The sequence below is a fragment of the Prionailurus bengalensis genome, chromosome D3 (assembly GCF_016509475.1).
Source record: "Prionailurus bengalensis isolate Pbe53 chromosome D3, Fcat_Pben_1.1_paternal_pri, whole genome shotgun sequence".
Classification (NCBI taxonomy): Eukaryota; Metazoa; Chordata; class Mammalia; order Carnivora; family Felidae; genus Prionailurus; species Prionailurus bengalensis.
This window is the reverse complement of record NC_057356.1, coordinates 37,180,044-37,200,186: the sequence shown is the minus strand read 5'-3', so window position 1 is coordinate 37,200,186 and position 20,143 is coordinate 37,180,044. Positions and strand designations below refer to the sequence as shown.

Sequence of the window (20,143 nt, the reverse complement as noted above, 5' to 3'; positions counted from 1 at the left end):
AGAGAGAGAGGGAGACACAGAATCTGAAGCAGGCTCCAGGCTCTGAGCTGTCAGCACAGAGCCCATAGTGGGGCTTGAACTAACAAGCTGTGAGATCATGACCTGAGCCGAAGTCAGACATTAAACAAGTGAGCCACCCAGGCGCCCCCCCTGCCCCCCCACCTTCTGTTTTTTAGAAGAGTTTAAGAATGAATGATTGGTGTTACAGTAGAACCTACCAGTGAAAACATCTGGTCCTGGACTTTTCTTTGTAGGAATTTTTTTGAGTACTGACTCAATCTTTTTACTTGCTATAACTCTATTCAGATTTACTATTTCTTCTTGAGCCAGTATTGAGAGTTTGTGTGTTTCTAGGATTTTGTCTATTTCATCCACATTATCTAATTTGTTGGCATATAATTTATTAGCATCTAAGTTGTTCATGGTGTTCCCTTATAATTCTTTTTATTTCTGTAAAGTTGGTGGTAATGTCCCTGCTTATATGCTGGAGTAATAATTTGAATCTTCATTCTTTTTTACACCATCAGTCTAGCTAAAGGGTTGTCCATTTTATTGACTTGTTTTTAAGGGTCAACTTTTGTTCCGTTGATTTTCTTGTTTTTCTATTCTCTATTCCTTATTAAAATTCTGATCTTTATTATTTATTTTCTTAAGCTTGTTTGAGTTTAGTTGTCCTTTTTCTTTAGTTTTTTACTATAGAAAGTTAGATTATTGACTTGAGCTCTTTCTTTTTCAGTGTAGACATTTACATCTATAAATATTCCTCTGAGAACTACTCTCGTTCTATCCAATATGTTTTGGTATATTGTGTATCATTTTTGTCCATCTCAAAGTACTTTCTAATTTTCCTTTGACCCATTCATTATTTAAGAGTACGGTATAGTTTCCACACATTTGTGAATTTCCTAGATTACCTTCTGTTACTGAATTCTAATTTAATTCCATTGTGGGTGGAGAATATACTTTATATTAATTTGGTATTTTTAAATTCACTGAGATTTATGGCCTGAAAAACATTTTGTCTATCCTGAAAACTGTTCTACGTGTACTTTAGAAAAACAGATTCTGCTGTTGCTAGTGTTCTATAGATGTCTATTATGTCTAGATGAAGGTTTCTGTTTTCTTTCTGATCTTCTGCCTAGTTCTTCTGTTATTGAAAGTGAGGTATTGAAGTCTCTAGTTGTTGCAGAACTATTTATCCTTTGAATTCTTTGTGGGTTTTTTTTTTTTTTGCTGTATGTTTTATATGATTTTTGTTCCACAATTCCTCCATTACTGCCTTCATTTGTGTATAAGTGTTTCCTAATATACCACTTTAACTATTTTACTATATATTTTTGTTGAAAGAAACAATTATTTCTTCTACTACACATTTTTGAATTATCTCCTGAGTGGTTGCCTTGGGAATTACAAGTACCATTTTAATTTGTAGCAATCTAGTTCATATTAATTTCACCTTCAATTCAATAGTATATAAATACTCTCCCTAGAGACTTCCATATCTCCTACATTATGCTGCTTTTGCCACAAGTTGCATGTTTACAAATTGTGTGCCCATCAACACAGATTTATAATTATTGCTTTATGCACTTTTCTTTTAAATTAGATAGAAAAAAATTGGAGTTTTTAAAAATACATTAATGCTTCCTTTTATATTTACCTACCTAGTTTTCTTTACTGGTGTTCTTTATTTCTTCACACGGATTCAAGTTACTATCTAGTGTTCCTTAATCTCAGCCTGAAGGACTGATTATCTTAACATTTCTTTTAGGGCAGGACTACTAGGAATGCTTTTATTTATCTTTGAATGTCTTAATTTCTTCTTCATTTTTTGATTGTTTAGTTTTTATTTAATAATCATAAACTTAACTTTGTAAATCAGCTGGACTTAGAGGGGGATAAGGAAAATATGGAAGCTAAAGAACTGTGTCAAGAGCACAAAGATCATAGGCTCTTTTAAGCAGATGGGGTTAAGGGGTGCTCTTCTGAGCTACAGAAGGAATGGTCTGGTGGTTCAGACAAAACATAAGTCAGATTTATTAGATGTGCCTATAGTCAACAGTGGTGATGTTTTTGCTGGTGTTGCCATTCCTGGACCCACAGTGCTCTGGGACTTCCACAGAGTTCATGCCCTCTTCCACCTTATGCTTGCCACTCAGTCTTCATGGTGCGGATGAAAAACTGGGAGCTGTTTGTGTTGGGTCCAGCATTTGCCATGGACAGGATGCCAGGACCAGTGTGCTTCAGGATAAAATTCTCATCATCAAATTTCTCCCCATAGGTAGACTTGCTGACAGTGCCATTATGGCATGGGAAGCCACCACGCTGGCACATAAATCCCAAAATAATCTGTGAAAGCTGGAACCTTTGTAACCTGATCTTTTCTCCCCAGTGCTCAGAGCATGAAAGTTTTCTGTTGAATTTGGAACAGCTCAAAGGAAAAACATTGCAACAGCAATATTAAAGAACATGGAGGGGTTGACCATGGGTGGGCAACACAGGCAGCTCTAGAAGGCCTCTTCTTAATTTTTAAGTATTGTTTTGCCAGAGAAAATTTTGCTTGACAGCTTTTTTTTTCTTTCAGCACTTTGAGTGTGTTATCCCATTGTCTTCTGACTTTCGTGATTTCTGCTGGGAAATCACTGTTAATCTTACTGAAAATCTCTTGTGTGTGTTGAGCTGCTTTTCCCTTGCTGCTTTCAAGGTTCTTTGTCTTTTGGCAATTTGATGATGATGTATTTTCCTGTGGATCTCTTTGCATTTATCCAATTTGGAGTTTGTTGAGCTTTTTGAATCGATAGATGAATGTCTATCAGCAAATTTGGGGAGTTTTCAGCCATTATTATTTCAAATATTCTCTGCTCCTTTTCTTCTTCTGGGACTCTTAATTATGTATGTGTTGGTGCACTCCATGGTGGATGTTATCCTATAATTCTTCTTAGGTTTTGTTTATTTTTTTCATTTTTAGTTCCTGTTCCACAGACTGGATAGTGTCAATGGACGTATCTTCAGATTTACTGATTTTTTACTTCTGCATCCTTAAATCTGCTGTTGAGCTCCTCTAGTGGATATTTTATTTCAGTTGGACTTTTCAGTCCAGAATTTCCATTTGATTCCTTATTTATAATTTCTGTTTGTTTTTTGATATTCCCAATCTGGTGAGATACGTTCCTTTCGTTCTTTAAACATGGTTTCCGTTAGTTCTTTGAACATATTTAAAATATCTGATTTAAAGGCTGTTTCTAGTAAGTCTATTGTCTGGGTTTCCTAAAGGAGTTTCTTTTGAAACTTTTGGAACTCCTTTTTTCCTGTCTGTGGGCCACATTTTCTTGATGTTTTTTGTCTGTCTCATAATTTTTTTGTTGCAGAATGGACATTTTAAATACTATAATGTGGCAACTCTGGAAATAAGATTCTCCCCTCCTCCCCAGGGTTTCTTGCTTCTTGTTGTAGCTGTTGTTGCTTTGTTTAATTACTTTTCTGCTGAGCTAATTTCGTAAAGTTTGAATTCTTTGTTTTGTGTGGCTACTGAAGTCTATTCCATGAGCTTACCATGAGCTTCCATGAGCTTACTATCATGTCACCATGATAGGGTGGGTGTGCCCAGGAATATGCAGGCGTATATACTTCCAAAGAAGCACTATGCACATGCAAGCAAATATAAATATATGTTTCTTATGATGTTATTAAATTAACATTTGTTAAGTGGAACAAAGGCACTGGGTGGTGAATCACAGCTCAAAAACAAACCATAAGAGAAATTGAAATAGAAAAGTTTATTACTCAGAGGTTCTGGAGGAAGTATAAAGCATGCCCCCAAGGAGCTGTAAGTGCATGTCAAGGCAAGAAGTAGACTGAGCCACAGAACCTGGGGCACATTCCTTGGTTAGAGTCGATGGGTGCAATGCTTTGGGGTTCCCAGGCTGAGGCCAATTTGGTCAATTCAAACCAAAAGAGTGGGATTTTTGCGAATCCCACTATGGTCTTATCTAAGGTTCACACAAGGGCACAACCATGAGAGGTGGGGAGACTGTTGATCAGAAGGGCTACAGGGAAAGTCATAACAGCACTCTATGATTTGCTTGTGACTCCATGGGCTGTTATCTAGGGCATAGGCTTACACAAGGGACTACTGTCCATTTAAGGTCACTGCAGGCTGCTTGGCCAAACAAAATGGATGCTAAGGCAGCAACACCATGGATGGCTGAGCTGAATTCTCAATAGTGTTCTTCCCCCTTTTAGCATGAACGGTAATATACATGAAATGTTGTCCTTTGTCTTGCTATACCGACTTAAGAAATCATGGTGTTCATTCTATATCAGTTCACAAAGCCTTCTTTGCTTCTTTTGCATGATGTCCTGTAGACGTAACTTAATTTATGTAAGCAATTCATATTGGTGAAAGGTGAGATCATGTCCAGCCTTTCGCTATTAAGATTTATGCATCAGTGAACAAAATTGTATAGACATTATTTCTCACAAATGAAGTATATTTGTAGGATAAACTTACAGATGTGACATTGTTGGGTCATTTTATACTTTGATAAATATTCCCCAAATATTTTCCATAAAGACTGTGACAATTTACACTTCTAATAGCAGCATGTGCTCGTTGTCCTAATGTTAATCCTGAGGACTAAATGTGTTTTATTTAGGTTATAAGCCCCAAGACTTCAAAGGTACTACAAAAATCACCCTCTTCAAGAAGAATGGTAAGAAAATAAGTAATTTCCTTTCCTCTCTAAGTATTAACTCCCTACATGATATTCTCTGGATATATTTACCATATCATTTTTATTTATTTATTTTTAATTTTTTTTAATGTTTATTTATTTTTGAGACAGAGACAGAGCATGAATGGGGGAGGGGCAGAGAGAAAGGGAGACACAGAATCTGAAGCAGGCTCCAGGCTCCAAGCTGTCAGCCCAGAGCCCAACGCGGGGCTCGAACTCACGGACTGTGAGACGATGACCTGAGCTGAAGTTGGGTGCTTAACCGACTGAGCCACCCAGACACCCCGTACCATATCTTTTTTTTAATTTGATCATGAAACATCCTTCAGACTTAGCATTTCATGTGGCACATGAAGGAATAGTATAGGGAGAGAATATGCTAACTTATGACTCAAAATGTATGGTTAGGCATTCTGTACGCAAGTATGAATAACTATAAATATTAATAGGGAAAATGTGATTATGATCACAGGTTCAGTAATGTCAGGAATGTGGAATTTATCTTACAGAGGCTTCTGGGGAGCTGGGAGAGGAAGGGCATGAAATGACCAAGAGAGGGTTTTAGGAGTATAGTCTTGACTCCAAGACTCTGGGGACGCTCTGCACCTCCCCCCACCAAGTCCAATTTTCTCAGCATCCATTCCCTGGCATGCTGTCCTGGTTCTTGCTGGTAATAGTAGAAAAGGACCGTAAGAACTGACTGTATTTTAAAATATTTTCTATTAGTTTCCTAGTGCTGTTGTCACAAAGCACCACAAACTGAACAGCTTAAAATAATTGAAATGTATTCTCTCACAGTTCTGGAGACTAAAATTCTGAAATCAGGGTGTCAGCTGCGTTGGTTCCTTCTGAAGGCCTTGAGAGAAGGACCTGTTTCTGACATCATTCCTAGCTTTTGGTGATGCCAGCAATCCTTGGTGTTCCTTAGCTTGTAGATGTATCACTCCAATCTCTGTGTCCATCTTTACACGCTGTGTGTGCGTCTATGTCTCTTCTCCTCTTAGAAGGACGGTAGCCATAGTGGATATACGTCCACTCTGTTCCATGTGACCTTGTCTTAGCTAATTACATCTGCAGTGACCCTATTTCCATATAAGATTATATTCTCAGCTGCTGGGGGGTAAGACTTCAACATATCTATTGTGGGACACAATTCAACCCATAATATATTCATTCTAGGGTATATATTGAGTCAGTTCAACATAAACTTTCTATATCAACAATGCCATTTTTTGAGAATGTTCAAACTGATAAAATGCCTAAGGAGTAGCCAGATCCTCAGGTAGAAATTTATTTCCGTTCATATCTAGTTGGAGAATTCGTTTTTAAAACATTCCAAATTTTGAAACAAAAGAAATTTTCCAGTCCTGAAAAAACATCAGTTGATGTTAATTAGACCTAAGTGCCATTCTCTGACCATTTCATTTAATCAGAGCTCCAAGGTAGGTCTCCAGGCCAGTCTTGTCATATGAAAGCAGAGATGCTCAGCAGTCCACACCTGCTCTTCAGAGTGTTATCAGCACACTTTGAGGGATCAAGTTTTAAATCCCCATCTGGAATTCAACTTGGGCCAGCCAATCATTGTTACTAACTAAAGAAAAAGGATTTTTAAAAAGCTGTATTCTCTAATTGATTCTCAAATTTTTCAGAAGGTGACTCTTCTTAAAATATACTGAAATACAGACTCCTGCTTGAAGTAAGCTTATTTAGGGCACAAAATGAACTGATAGAAACATGAGATTTTGTCATAACCTAGTGTTACTTGTCTTAGTATTTTAAGGGACTATAGCAAGTGCCTTAAGTATGTAACAAAAGTAAAATCCCAGGTTAAGTTTACTCATTAGTGAATCTCCTGTTAAAAAGAAAGCAGTGTTTAATTCTGGTTAAATACTGGTCATATTTACATGTTTTCCTAATTCATAATGCCACTGATTTTCACATCTTTAAAGTGCAATCATTAAAGCGATATTCATCCTAGTTTGACAGAATGTACCGAATTTTTCCTCATTGGCAGTCTGACGTGCCGGAAGGAGTCATAAGGGTCCATGCTCCGCTTCTCTCTAAGGTGTCCATGGCCATTCAACTCAATAGTCACACCAAAGCCAAAGACATACTGGCAAAATTTCAATATGAGAACAGGTGAGTAAAAGTGAGTATAGGTCTCTGTACAAGGAAGATGATCTTTTATCAGATAAGTAACTCCCAGGCATTTACAAACTTGGCCTTTTTGAAAAATTAGAACCTGTTATTTTGGGGACTTTACCAATAGAGTAAGTGAAAAGTAGAGAAAGAAATTAAGTAGACCATAGAATTGTTGATAACAGAAATGTTTGGTTTGTTTCTTTTTCTTTTGCGGAGGGGTATTTTTTGAAGAAATTTCTACAAATAGAATTCTTAATAGATATCTTCTATCTTGATGGTTTCATTTACTCAATGAGTTTACTTTTTATTAGAATAAAAAATACAGCAAGTTAGTTTTATAGATACCTAGAATACCATTCCAGGCTTCACTGGGCTTCAACATGCCTATATATAAAGGCTATACATAAAGCTTATGTAGTTGAACGGGCATCATTGCTGTTGTCTTTCTTAAAACCTACTGCTAATTAATCTTGAATTCTATTTACAAAAGAAAAAAAAATCCTTTCCTCGTTTGCCCTAAGTCATCTTGAAGCACCATAAATCAGGATAATTTTTGTCTAGGCATACTTATTAAAGGATAAACATTTGCCCTGAGGTTTTTAAAAGATGAGAAGCACTAGTTTAAATCTGTCCATTAGACAGCAGGTACAGTTTGAGGGTTTCTAGTAAAACTGATGGAGGTTCTTAAAGAGAAGCTTTCCAATCATACTAAAAAGGAGTACCCATGTTGAGGGTGGGAACAAGCCAGTTGAGAAAGGTTACATACCGTAACACTCCATTTATATAATATTTTGAAATGACAAAATTTTAGAAATGGAGGGTAGATTAGCAGTTGCCAAAAGTTGGGGAGGGCAGATCATGGGAGAGAGATGGGTATGGTCATAAAAGGGTGACACAAGGACCTGGAGATATTGGAGCTGCTCAGTATCTTGACTCTGGTGGTAGATAAGAACCTGTACAAGTTGTACTGAACTTAATACACACAAGCATACAAATGAGTACATGTAAAATGGGAAATCTAAAGAAGATGGGTGGATCGTATCAATGTCAGGATTCTAACTAGCATTATACTGTATTTTTGTTACCATTTGGGGAAAAGTGGGCAAAGAGTATGAAGAATCTTTCTATATTATATTTCATACGTGTAAGAATCGACTAACTTGATAGAAATATTTCAGTTAAAAAAAAAAACAAAACAGGAGTAGCCAATAGAAGTAACCTGTAGTATTAGAAGCCAGGTTAGTGGCTTTCTGTAAGGGTGGAAGGGATAGTGACCAAGAAGCCATGATAGTGGCTTCTAAGAAGTTCTTTTTTTAGACTATGGGGGCTGGTTACATGGTATGTTCACTTTGTGAAAATTCTTCAAGTGTTTTTATGTAGGATATGTGCATATTATGTATGTACTATATAAAAAAAGAAAATAATAGGGGCCAACAGGAGCCCCAAAAACTTACTTCTCTTCACTGTGAAGACACCATAAGTAGTTACCACTAGACAGTAATAGAAAGACTTGAAATTCCACTGGGGGGATTTGAACACACAATAGATTCCTAGTCACATGCATGACAAAACTCCCTCTGTGCTGTCATGTAGACCTTTTGTAGAATGAAAATGTTTCTGGCAAAAGTAAGTCAGAATCAGTGACTGCAGACAGATGCAAGTTCTTTGTATGAACTTCTTCAACAGATTTTGTCCAGTCCATTTTCTTCACCAGTTAGAACTGTGGCCAATTTCAGTTTAGTTGTAAAGTGGCCCATTTTTGCCTGTTTCACTAGAGGCTGTTCTGTGTAAGTAAAAAAAAGAAGAGAGAAGTCTCCTGCTCCCAGATCCTCCCTCTTAGGACTGAAAACCCTTGGGCATAACCTAACGACAAGCGTAGGAAGACACTGAAAGGTAGAAAAACGAGTGCTGACCACCTAAGGACATCAGGCCTCTGAAACAACACGGTGGTGAATTCTTGGGTTTCCTTATTGCCTCCCACATATCCAGGCAGGAACTGCAAAAACCTCCAACGTGGCACAGACGCAGACAATAAAAGAGTTCCAAGAAGAGCCTGCTCCCAGCCAAAGGACTGGGGAGAGGGTGGTCTAACCACAAAGCACCATTCTGGCAGTACCTACCCTGCTCCAACCAAACAGGAACTGGAAGAGCACACCATCACGCCTCTGGTCTCAGTGGGACCAAGCAGGCCACTGATCTGCATGCCCCACCCAGCAGAATCCCTTAGTGATCCAGTTCCCAGCCACATTAGTGTCAGCACCTCCACCCAGCAGCAGGGAGACCTGACGAGTCTGTGTGAGGCAGACAGTATCCCCCAGCTTCACCCCACCCTCAGAGTCAGTATGGCCCAACGATAAGCTGAGCTTTACCCTCACCCGGCAGCAGCCAAGCAGCTTGAGGCAGCCTTCTGTTTCCCCTCCCTGGTGGCAGCAGAGCCCAGCAGGCGGCTGATCTTACACCCTCAATCAGAGGCAGCAGAACGGTGCCAGTTGGTGTCCCACTTTCACTGGGCAGGTGTCAGTGGGGCCCAGCAAAAAGCTGAACATACACACCCACCCAGACCTTGTGCTATACTTCCACAGGACTGCCTGCCAAAAATGATGATTAAATAAGATCCAGAGTCTCATAATATCAAAAGTGTCTGCAGTATGATACAGAATCACTCATTATACCTAAACCCAGGAAAATCACAATAGGAATGAGAAAAGACAATGGACAAATGCTGGTGCTAAATGGAATCAGATGTCTGAATTAATCTGACAAGAATTTTACAGTAGCCTTCTCAAAGGGAAAAAAAAAGGCTTCAACAAGCAACTATGATTCTCTTGAATAAAATGAAAAAACAGAAAACCTCAGCAAACAAATAGAAGTTATAAAGAGAATGTAATGAAAATTATAGAACTGAAAAATAGAATCACTAAAATAAAAACTCGCTCGCTGGGCTCAATAGTAGAGTGGAATTGACAGAGGATATAATCAGTAAACTTGAGGACATATCACTAGCATTATTTATTCTGAACAAAGAAGACAGACCTAAAAAAATGAATATAGTCTCAGGGATCCATGGACTATAATAAGAAAGCTAACATTCGCATCATTGCAGCACCGAAAGTAGAGAAAACAGAGGAACGGAAAAAGTATTTGAATAAACAATGGCTGATAACATTCCAAATTAGCAAAAGGTGTAAACCAACATATTCCAGAAACTAAGTGAACCCAAATAAGACAAACCAAAGGAAATCCTTGGCACAACAATGTAATTAAACTTGTAAAGATTAAAGACAAAGAAAAAAACCTTGAAAGTATTCAGAGAGAAGCAATGGCTTTCTTATAGGGAACACCAATTCCAGTGACAGCAGATTTCTTGTCTGAAACCCTGGAGGCCAGATGGAAGTGGCATAACATTTTTCCAAGTACTGAAAGCAAATACTGTCAACCTTGAATTCTAAGTCCTGCAAAAAATACCCTTCCAGGATGAAGGGGAAACGACATTCTTGGGTGAAGCCGAACTAAGATTTTTCAGACTTACCCATAAAGAATGGATAAAGGAAGTTATCTAAATAGAAAGAAAATGTTAACAAAGGCTTGGAGCATCAGAAAGGAAAAGAGAACATCAGAATAGGTAAACAGTAGTAAATGTAAGAGATTATCCTACTCGTTATGCATTTCTTAAATCGTATTTAATGGTTGAAGCAAAAACTTTTACATCTGATATGCTGCTCAGTGTGAGTAGAGGACATATTTAAGGTAATTACATTTAAGAAGGGTTGAGGCTCACCACCCCTTATTGTCTGCATTGTGACTTCCTTCCAAAGATTGCAGTATGTAAAGAGGGAAAAAGAACAACTTCATAGTCATGAAATCTGACCTCAGCCAGGTGACCAGGATTAACATCAACAATGCTAAGTCATGCTCATAGTATGTACCCTTGATAAGAAATGATGAAAATGGCACTTTACATCTGTTGCTTTCCTCCCAAGAACATACAACTTCAGCCTAACCATGAGAAAAACATCAGATAAATCCCAACTTAGAAATGTTCTACAAAATACCTGATGTGTCTTCCTGAAACAAGACAGGATGTCTTGGATGTCAAAAACAAGACAGAGGTGAGAAACAGAATCAAGAGGAGCCTAACGAGACATGACTAGGTATTAGTTTCCCAGTATTTGCATAACAAATTACCTCAACCTCCTGGCTTAAAACAACAGAAATGTATTCTCTCAGTTCAGGAGGCCAGAAGTCTGAACAAATATGTCCACAGGGTTGGTTCCTTCTGGAGGCTCTGAGGGAGTCTTTCTCATGCCTCTCTCCTAGCTTCTGGTGGTTGCCAGCATCCTTGGCATTCCGTGGCTTATAGACGTATCACTTCAATCTCTCCATCTTCATATCATCCTCTTCCCTATGTTTCTCTGTGTCTTCTTCCCTTCTTAATAAAGACTCAGTGGATTTTAGGGCATCTTCTGAATCCAGGATGATTTCATCCCAAGATTCTTAAGTGATTACATCAGCAAATACCCTGTATTCAAATAAAGTCACATTCTTAAAGATCCAGGTGGACATGAATTTTGGAAAGGACACTATTCAACCAACTATAATTACTAAATATATTGCAATACTCTGGGTGGGTCTCTGGAACAGAAAACAGATACTAGGTAAAAACTAGGAAAATCTGAATGAAATATGAACTTTGGTTAATAACAATGTATTATATTCATTAGTTGTGACAAATGTACCGTATTCATGTTAGATGTTAATAATAGGGGGAACCAGGTGTGGGGAATATGGAACTGTCTATACTATTTTCACAATTTTTAAGTAAATCTAAAAGTTCTAAAATTAGGTTTATTTGTAAAATTTGTTAGGGTTCTACCAATTAGGAGAACTACTTACTGGTCATTAATGGTAAAGTAATTTCAAAGTAAATAGGTAAAGTTTAGTTATGCTAGAATGTCAGGATTATCTTTCTGTTTTAAAAATGAAATAATATATGCATTAGTGGTCTTCTTCCTTTAACTTATGTTATTTTTAATTCAAAGAACTAAGAATAAATAGAATTAAATGTTTATTCTTAAAGTATGAAGATAAAGAGAACTGACAGAAGTAGGTTTCTACACTCACTAAAAGTAGTAAAACCTCAATCCCAGTAGACCATGATAAGTTACATATGTGTATTGTAATGCCTCAGAAACCACACACACACACACACACACACACACACACACACAAAATACAAAGTAGTATATTTAAAAATTCTGTAAATAAATCAAGGTGTAATTATAAAAGATAGACCATATCATGGGCCATAACACAAACCTCAGTAAATTTAAAATAATTTAAATCACACAAGGTATCTTTTCTGTCCATAAAGGAATCAAACTAGATGTCAGTAACATTAGGACAACGTGAAAATCTCTAAATACTTAAAAATTAAACCACACACTTGTAAAAGCTCCACAGGTCAAAGAGGAAGTGTTAAAGGAGATTTTTTTTAAAGTACATAGATTGAAAATAAAACTGCAGCTTACCAAATTTTGTACAGTGCAGCTAAAGCCATGCTGAGAGAAAAATGTATAGCAGTAAATACTTGCATTAAAAAAGAGGGTGAGGTCTCAGAATAATCAAGTAAGTTTCTACCTCAAGAAACTAGAAAAATAAGAGCAAAATAAACACAAACTGAAGGAAGTGATAGAAGAACAGAAATCAGTGAAATTGAAAACAGGAAAATGATAGAGATCAGTGAAACAAAAAGCTGGTTCTTTTAAGAAACAATAAAATTGATAAACTTCTAGAAATGAAAAGCAAAAAATCACTAATTTTAAAGCAAAAAATATCACTGTATGTAATATTTCCCTTAAAAGGATAATATGAAAATACTATAAACAACCTATATGCTCAAAATTGAAAACTTAAAAGAAATGGACCAGTTCTTCTAAGACTATAGATTACCAAAACACAACCAAGATGAAATAGTTTTGAGGCCATTAAAGAAATTGAATTTTTAATTAATTAATTTGTTAATTTATTTGTTTTTTAACATTTATTTTCAAGAGAGAGAGACAGTGAGGGGGGAGGTGCAGAGAGAGAGGGGGACAGGATCTGAAGCAGGCTCCAGGCTGTCAGCGCAGAGCCTGACACGGGGCTTGAACCTGCCAACAATGAGATCATGACCTGAGCTGAAGTCAGACACTTAACCGACTGAGCCACCCAAGGACCCCTGAATTTTTAATTTAAAAGTTTCCCCAAAAAAGAAATCTCCAAGCCCAGATGGTTTCACTGGAGAATTCTAGCAGATGTTTAAAGAATTCATAGCAATTTAGCACATTCTTTTTCAGAAAATAGAAGAGAAGAAGGGACACTACCTAACTCATTTTATGAAACTAGTGTTGACCTGACACCAAAGACAATAAACAAACAAACACCGCAGACCAATATCTCTCATGAACTTAGAGATAAAAGTCCTAGGCAAACCATGAGCAAATCTAATCCAACATATATGAAAGGAGTTACTCACCATGACCAAGTGGGATTCGTTTCAGTTTAGGTCAATATTCAGAAAGTAACGTAATCCATCCTCAGATTGGAGAAAAATCATAGATCATATTAACTGATACAGAAAAAAACATTTGACAAAATCCAATACCCATTCATGATAAAAACTCTCAGTGAACTAGGAAAAGGGAAGAACTTCCTCAACTTGATAACTACCATCTATAAAAACCTATAAGGAACCTCATACTTAATGATGAAAGATTGAATGCTTTCCTTCCAAGATCAAGAAAATTACTTAAAAAAAAAAAAAACACTACTTGTAACTTGTGTTCAACATACTATTGGAGGATGAAGCCACTCAATATAAGGAAAGAGAAAGGAAGGTAAGGAAGGGAGGGAGGGAGGGGAGGGGAGGAGAGGGGCAGAGCGGGGAGAGAAGGAGAGAAAGCCAGGGAGGGAAGGAGGAAGGAAGGGAGAAGGGAAGAATGAAGGAAGGGTGGGTGGGCAAGCAGGCATACAGATTTTAAAGGAAGAAATAAAAATGCACATAACATAAAGTTTATAATTTTAAGTGTACATTCCAATGATATTAAGTACATTTACATTGTTACACAGTCATTACCACCATCCATCTCCAGAAAGATTTTATCATCCCATACTCAGACTCTGTCCCCATTAAACAATAACTCTTCATTTCTCCCTCTCCCAAGCACTGGTAACTGCTCTTCTACTTTCTGTCTCTATGAATGTGACTATTCTAATAACTGATTTTTGACAAAAGTACAAAAGCAATTCAATGGCTGAAGGACAGCCTTTTCAACAAATGATAAATGGTGCTCTAGCAGTTGGATATCTGTAGACAAAAAAGAAAGAAAGAGAAAGAAAAGAAATTAACCCATAGTGCATATTTAAATTGAAAATGTAAAACTATAAAACTTTTAGAAAATAACAGGAGAAAACCTCTGTGATGTAGGGCTAGTAAAGAGTTCTTAAAGTTGATATCAAAAGCATGATCCGTAAATTGGACATCTTTCAAAACTGAAAACTTAGATACTGAAAGACTCAGTGAAATGGTTGAAAAGACAAACTAAGGATGTATACAGACCTTATATACAGCAAATGACTAGTTTCTAGAATATATAGAGAACACTCAATACTCAACAATAAAAATATCCAAATTAAAAATGAGCAAAAGATGTGAACAGATATTTCACTAAAGAGGATATATGGATACAAATATGCACATGAAAACATGTTCAGTAGCCATTAGGGAAATGCAGAGCCGCAAGGACTATCATTAAACCATCTGAGAATGGCTAAAATAAAAAATAACGATGACATCAAATACTGGCAAAGATACAGAGAAACCGGATCACTCCTACATTGGTGGTGAGAATGTAAAAGGCTATAGTTGCTCTGTAAAACAGTTTGACAGTTTTTCATAAAACTAAATATGCAACTACCGTGTGATCCAGCTTGCACACTCCTGAGAATTTAGCTCAAAGAAATGAAGATAATATTCACACAAAAACCTGAACACAAATGCTTATAGCAACTTTATTTAAAATAGTAAAAAACTGGGGGAAAAAAACCAGATGTTCTTCAACAGGTAAAAAACAAACTGGTGCATCCATACAATGGCATGCTACTCATCAAGAAAATGCAACACCTTGGGTGAGTCTCCAGTGATTTATGCTGATTAGAAAAAAAAGCCCATACAGAATGTAAGCCAACTTGACAATAAATTATATTTAAAAAGAAAAGAAAAACGAATACAAAAAAAGCTCTGTACTCTGTTTCCATTTACTCTGTGTAACATTTTTGAAATTAGAAGCTTCTAGAAAATGTAGAATCGAGTAGACATTACTAGGGACAAGGGATGAGCATAGTAATGATGGAGAGGGTAGTGAGTGGGACTGTAAAAGGTAAACGGGAGATCTAGTGATGATGGAAATATCCTGTATCTTAACTGAATCAATGTTGACATTCTGGTTGTGGTAGCAAACTAGAGTTTTGCAAAATGTTACTATTGGGGGAAACTGGGTAAAGGGTAGACAGGATCTACCTGTATAATTTCTTAAAACTACATGCAAATCTACAATTATCTCAAAATGTTTAAGTAAACAATAAAATAGGCCACACATCTTTCTTCCTCACAAAGAGCTGAAGGCAATCTTTTTGAAGAAACCAAGCTGAAAGTCATTCCTCATGTAGGTGGAGATCAGCAGTGGTCTTTCTAGACTTTTCTACTGCAGTATTCCAGGATGCTGAAATTAAACTGGGCAATTATTTTCTCTGACTTGCTTTCACCATGTTTCGTAGAGCAGAAACATGCAATGAAGTCAACATTAAACAGTCTGAAAAGCTTTAGGCAAGTTTAGAAACATGGCATGGACAGAGGAGAGAATCCCATTCAGTTTCTGGCAAAAAGAGAAATGAAACCTGACTTCTTTCGAACCGAGAGTAATGTGACCAATGACAAGGCAATATGAAACATCCAGCTGCTCCTTAGCCAGCCTTGGCGTGTCTCTAACAGTTTACTCTCTTAAATGAAGCTGTCAGTTGGGGACAGAATGGGCTCCAGGTTGCTGCAGGGGACAGCAGCATCCGTCTTGGTTTGGGATAGTCCCATCCTTTCTGTTCCTTGAATGCTTGTCTGTGTCAAACAGGTAAAAAAAAATAATAATAATAAGTTTTTATCATAACTTCAATTGTAATAATGATTTGTGGGTGTATTTCACTCAAGGCAGAAGGAATTGTTTGTTGCCATGGTTATTTAATCCACAGATTTACCTCAGATCATAGAACAGGGTTAAAATTACATTGCCTTTTTTTTTCAGTTATGGTTCATCAGAATGCATTAAGATTCAGAACCAACGGTTATATGAAATTGGAGGAAATATAGGTAAGCATTCTCTAACAGTCTTTACTCAAATTCTCTGATTAGTCTAAAAGAAATATGATGCTGTTATTGTAACAGCACATTTTACCAGTTTCTTAGATTATAAATGCAAAATCAGTAAGATTCTGATTTTTTAATCTTATGTGAGAACAGTTGTATGAATTTCCTAAAATATACCCAAATTTTACATGTGAATATTCCAGTTGACATGAAGTAGACTTGTGGGTCTTTTCAGTGTGCCTCAGAGTTGGCAAGTCTCTTCCTAGAGATCCCTGCAAAACAGAGAAACATCATGGAACTTTGAAATCGTGACACCCTTTTTGTTGAACTTTCCTGGTTTCACCCTCAACCCAGGTTCATTCTTCTTGTTTCCCTGAGAGGGAGCAAAAAGGAATCAAAGGGAAATACCCTCTGCTTTCATCTGTGTCCTTACCTTCCCCTTCGTCCATGTCTTCTGCTTGCACCCTGCACAGCCTGGATGAACGACCGGTGCTTCCACTGAAGGCCAGCACCTCTGTGTGTACCTCGCTTCATGTCCCCGCCTGCCACTCGGAGCCTTGCTCCAGTCCCCCATTCTCCTGCACCATCAACTTTTCCCTCCCAGCTGCATTATTTCCAACTGCATGAACAGTTTTGTGAAGATAAGAGAAATTTCCAAAAATCTCTCTTGACCCCCTTCCAGCCCACTTCCATTTCAGTGTTCCACTTTACAGCAAAAACTCCTTAAAGCTGTTGTCTGTCCTCCAATTTCTCCCTCTCGTTCTCTCTTGAAACCACTCCAGGCAAGCGTTACCCCGCAACACTTCACCCAAATTGCTCTCTTGTTGAGGCCACCGGAGAACTCTTATGTTGTGAAATCCAGTCTTTCGTCTGTCTTGATAACTGCCTGCTGAGTTGATCTTTCCCTTTGAAAACACACTTTCTTCACCTGGTTTCAAGGACGACCTAAGCTTCTGGGTTTCATTCCACTTCACTGGTGGCTCCTTCTGACTCTCTTTTGCCCGCTGCTTCTCATCCTCTCAACCTTCAACGTGGAAAGCTGTGGGGTCAGGCCTCAAAGCTCTTCTTCCCTACATATTACTTCCTTGGTGAGCCCAATCCGTCACATCGCTTTAAATACACCAGCGTGCAGATGCTTCTCATATTCTATCCAGACTTCCACTCAACACCAACTTTGCAGAGCTCATCACCAGGCACATTTGCCATGGAGCCTTTGCATGTGCTCTTTTCCCAGAATGCTCTCCTTTAGAGTGTTCATTTCTCCCTCCCTCACCTCTTGGAGGTGTTGGCCGCTGTGTCACCTCAAAGAGACCTTCCGGGATTTCACCCTCTCTAGGTGTGCCTTCCCGGTTTTTTGTTCTCTCATGTTCTCATCACCGCCAGACTTACTTTATATTATGCTTGCTAGTTTGCTGGTTGCCTTTTACCACTTTGAGAATGTAAGTGCCCCGAGGGCAAGTGTTTTTGATCATCTGATGCATTTCTATAGCCCTAGCCCCTGGAATAGTACCTGGAATATAGTAACTTTCAAGAACAATTTGATAAATGAATGAGTAAATGAAGCAAGCAATCAAATGTTGGTAGTTTTGTTTGAGATTTGGTATACATTTCAAACACTGTACATAAAGATTTTCAAATGTATTTGCCTCATGGAATGATTTGTTGTTGTTGTCGTTGTTGTTGTTATCATTTCTAGATCTCCTGCCCTTGGGCATTGCATCAATAGTAAAGAAACAAAATGACCGTTCCTAAAATGAACGTAATTTTAATCTTTTATAGTCCTGGTCAAGTTACTATCTGTAAAACCATTTGAGGACGTGTATTATTTTATAAATGATCAGTTTATACCTTAAATAAGTTCTTTCCAGATTTTCCTACTTGATGTGGTGAGTCTAGGGAACAGTTTGCCTGTAGTTGGTATGTCTGTGTTTTTCCACAATTTTGCATGGGATTTATGTGAAGTATTTCACAGTCAGAAAGAAACAAGGGATAGAGGAAGGCAAGAAGGTAGGCCGACTAGCTTTGCTAAGGAAATTTTAATATGTATCTACTTACTTTTGGCTGAGATATTAGCCTTATTCGAACTTACCAACACACACATGCACATGCACACATAGAAGTGTGCACCATCAAAAACATCCTCTGATTTTCTCTTTCCTTTAGGACAGCATTGCTTGGATCCAGATGCTTATATATTGGATGTATATCATGTCAATCCTCAAGCAGAGTGGGTGATTAAACCCCAACCAAGTTTTTGAAACACCCTCCAGGATGGCAGCTATCATGTATCACATGCCAAGAAGATTCTGCATGTGGTAGGGAAAAAAACAAGACTACTTTTGACATGTTTGCTCCAATAACTCTCTTGGTGTTTCTCAGCCCAAGTGGTGTCTCCCAGCGTTGTCAACATGAACCATGGAGGAGGCACTGGTTGGCTGTTTGAGCTGGGGCTTTCTCCTATGATTCCTTGATAAGAGTGAAGGAAAGATGATGCGATCCTTCCAGAAGAAAGGCCAATCTAGTATGTGGAACTCTAATCATTTCTAGTACTTTGGTTTCATATCAGAAATGAATTTGGCCCTATACCTAGAGATAAGAAACACTTCTTTATGTAGCAAATGCTACCAAAGACAAGAGGTAGAAGAGAATTGTTTTCATACCTGTGTTATATACATAGGTGGACCTTTTTGAACAAGAATGCCAGAAATAGCAATAATTTTTGCTCTGTAAAATAATCCAGATCTACTTTTCAAAGGGAATCGGTTCCTGAAGTTATGCATACAATATTTATGCTCTGACTTGCTCCCAAATTGGAGGAGGGCGAACTCCTGTTGAAGGAACACTGTATTGTTATGTATGTTGTACTGTATTATGACTATCAGCATTCTGGTGCAAATGACCATTTCTCTATCGTGGACTATTGAAAATTGATAATTTTAAAGCTTTTCTGATGAGCACTGGTCCGTATAGCAAAGGTTAGTCTGAAAGAGGGTGTCCTTATTCTTTCGTGACCTTCTGCGTGGTTAATAGTCACAGAACCACTATTTTCTCCTCATGATTCTGGTGCTCAACGAATAGCTTTCTCTGTGCCAGACACAGATTTCCTTTCCTGATCAAACATATCATTTTTTTATATTTCACAACTGTAGATAGTCACTTCTGCCACCCCAATTTAAAAATATAGAACTGCCTTTATCCAACTGTTCTTTATCCAAGAATACTGAAAAATAGTGTCATATCCAGATTTTATATGCTGTAAAAGCATATTTTGTTTCTGCTCATCAACCATAGACATGGCCAAGCACTGTGGACTAGCCTCAGGCTTTAAAATCAGATGCAGTTTTGGTGAGCTGGAAACTGTCTCTCTGTGAAGATCCTGTGGAGGCATTTTCCAGACCGGCACTTGGTGAGAACATACAGTTCTCCACGAGCTAATGGAGAGCAAATCTGAAATGTGCCAAGGGGTCAGACGGCTCTGCCTTTCATCTTGAGACTGCAGATACAGTTCTTCTAGGGTCAGTAGAACTGGGGACAGAAATCTCCTTTATCCCACATGCATGCTTTGGATTAGAATCCACAGATTGAGATTTTGATGAATTTGTATCAATTTTAATGAGATTTAATGCCCAGATGACTCTCTTTTGCAGTTCAAACAATAAAGTTGCTCACAGATACAGAAGACATTTCATCTACTTACCAATTCTCAAAACGTAATGTGATGATAACTGAAGCCCATGTATAGAAGAAATCTTTTATATGCTGCATTATGCCTTGATATCTCTTAAAACATTGTTTGTATTCACCATGTAGATAATTGTGTTTCTGGCCACTAATATTTCGTTATATTTTTATAAAAAACTCAAATATCCATTCA

General features: G+C 37.7%; 1 protein-coding gene across 4 annotated transcripts in view; it reads left to right on the top strand.

The window, feature by feature from the left end:
- Nucleotides 1–20,143, top strand: part of ARHGAP28 (Rho GTPase activating protein 28) — a 194,188-nt gene extending 174,045 nt beyond the window's left edge. For all 4 annotated transcript variants that reach the window (XM_043558327.1, XM_043558328.1, XM_043558329.1 and 1 more), the window contains 4 exons: nucleotides 4,656–4,712; nucleotides 6,748–6,872; nucleotides 16,208–16,272; nucleotides 18,433–20,143. In XM_043558327.1, coding sequence (XP_043414262.1) covers nucleotides 4,656–4,712; nucleotides 6,748–6,872; nucleotides 16,208–16,272; nucleotides 18,433–18,527 — 342 coding nt within the window. In that variant the 3' untranslated portion in view covers nucleotides 18,528–20,143. The remainder of the gene's footprint in view (nucleotides 1–4,655; nucleotides 4,713–6,747; nucleotides 6,873–16,207; nucleotides 16,273–18,432) is intronic.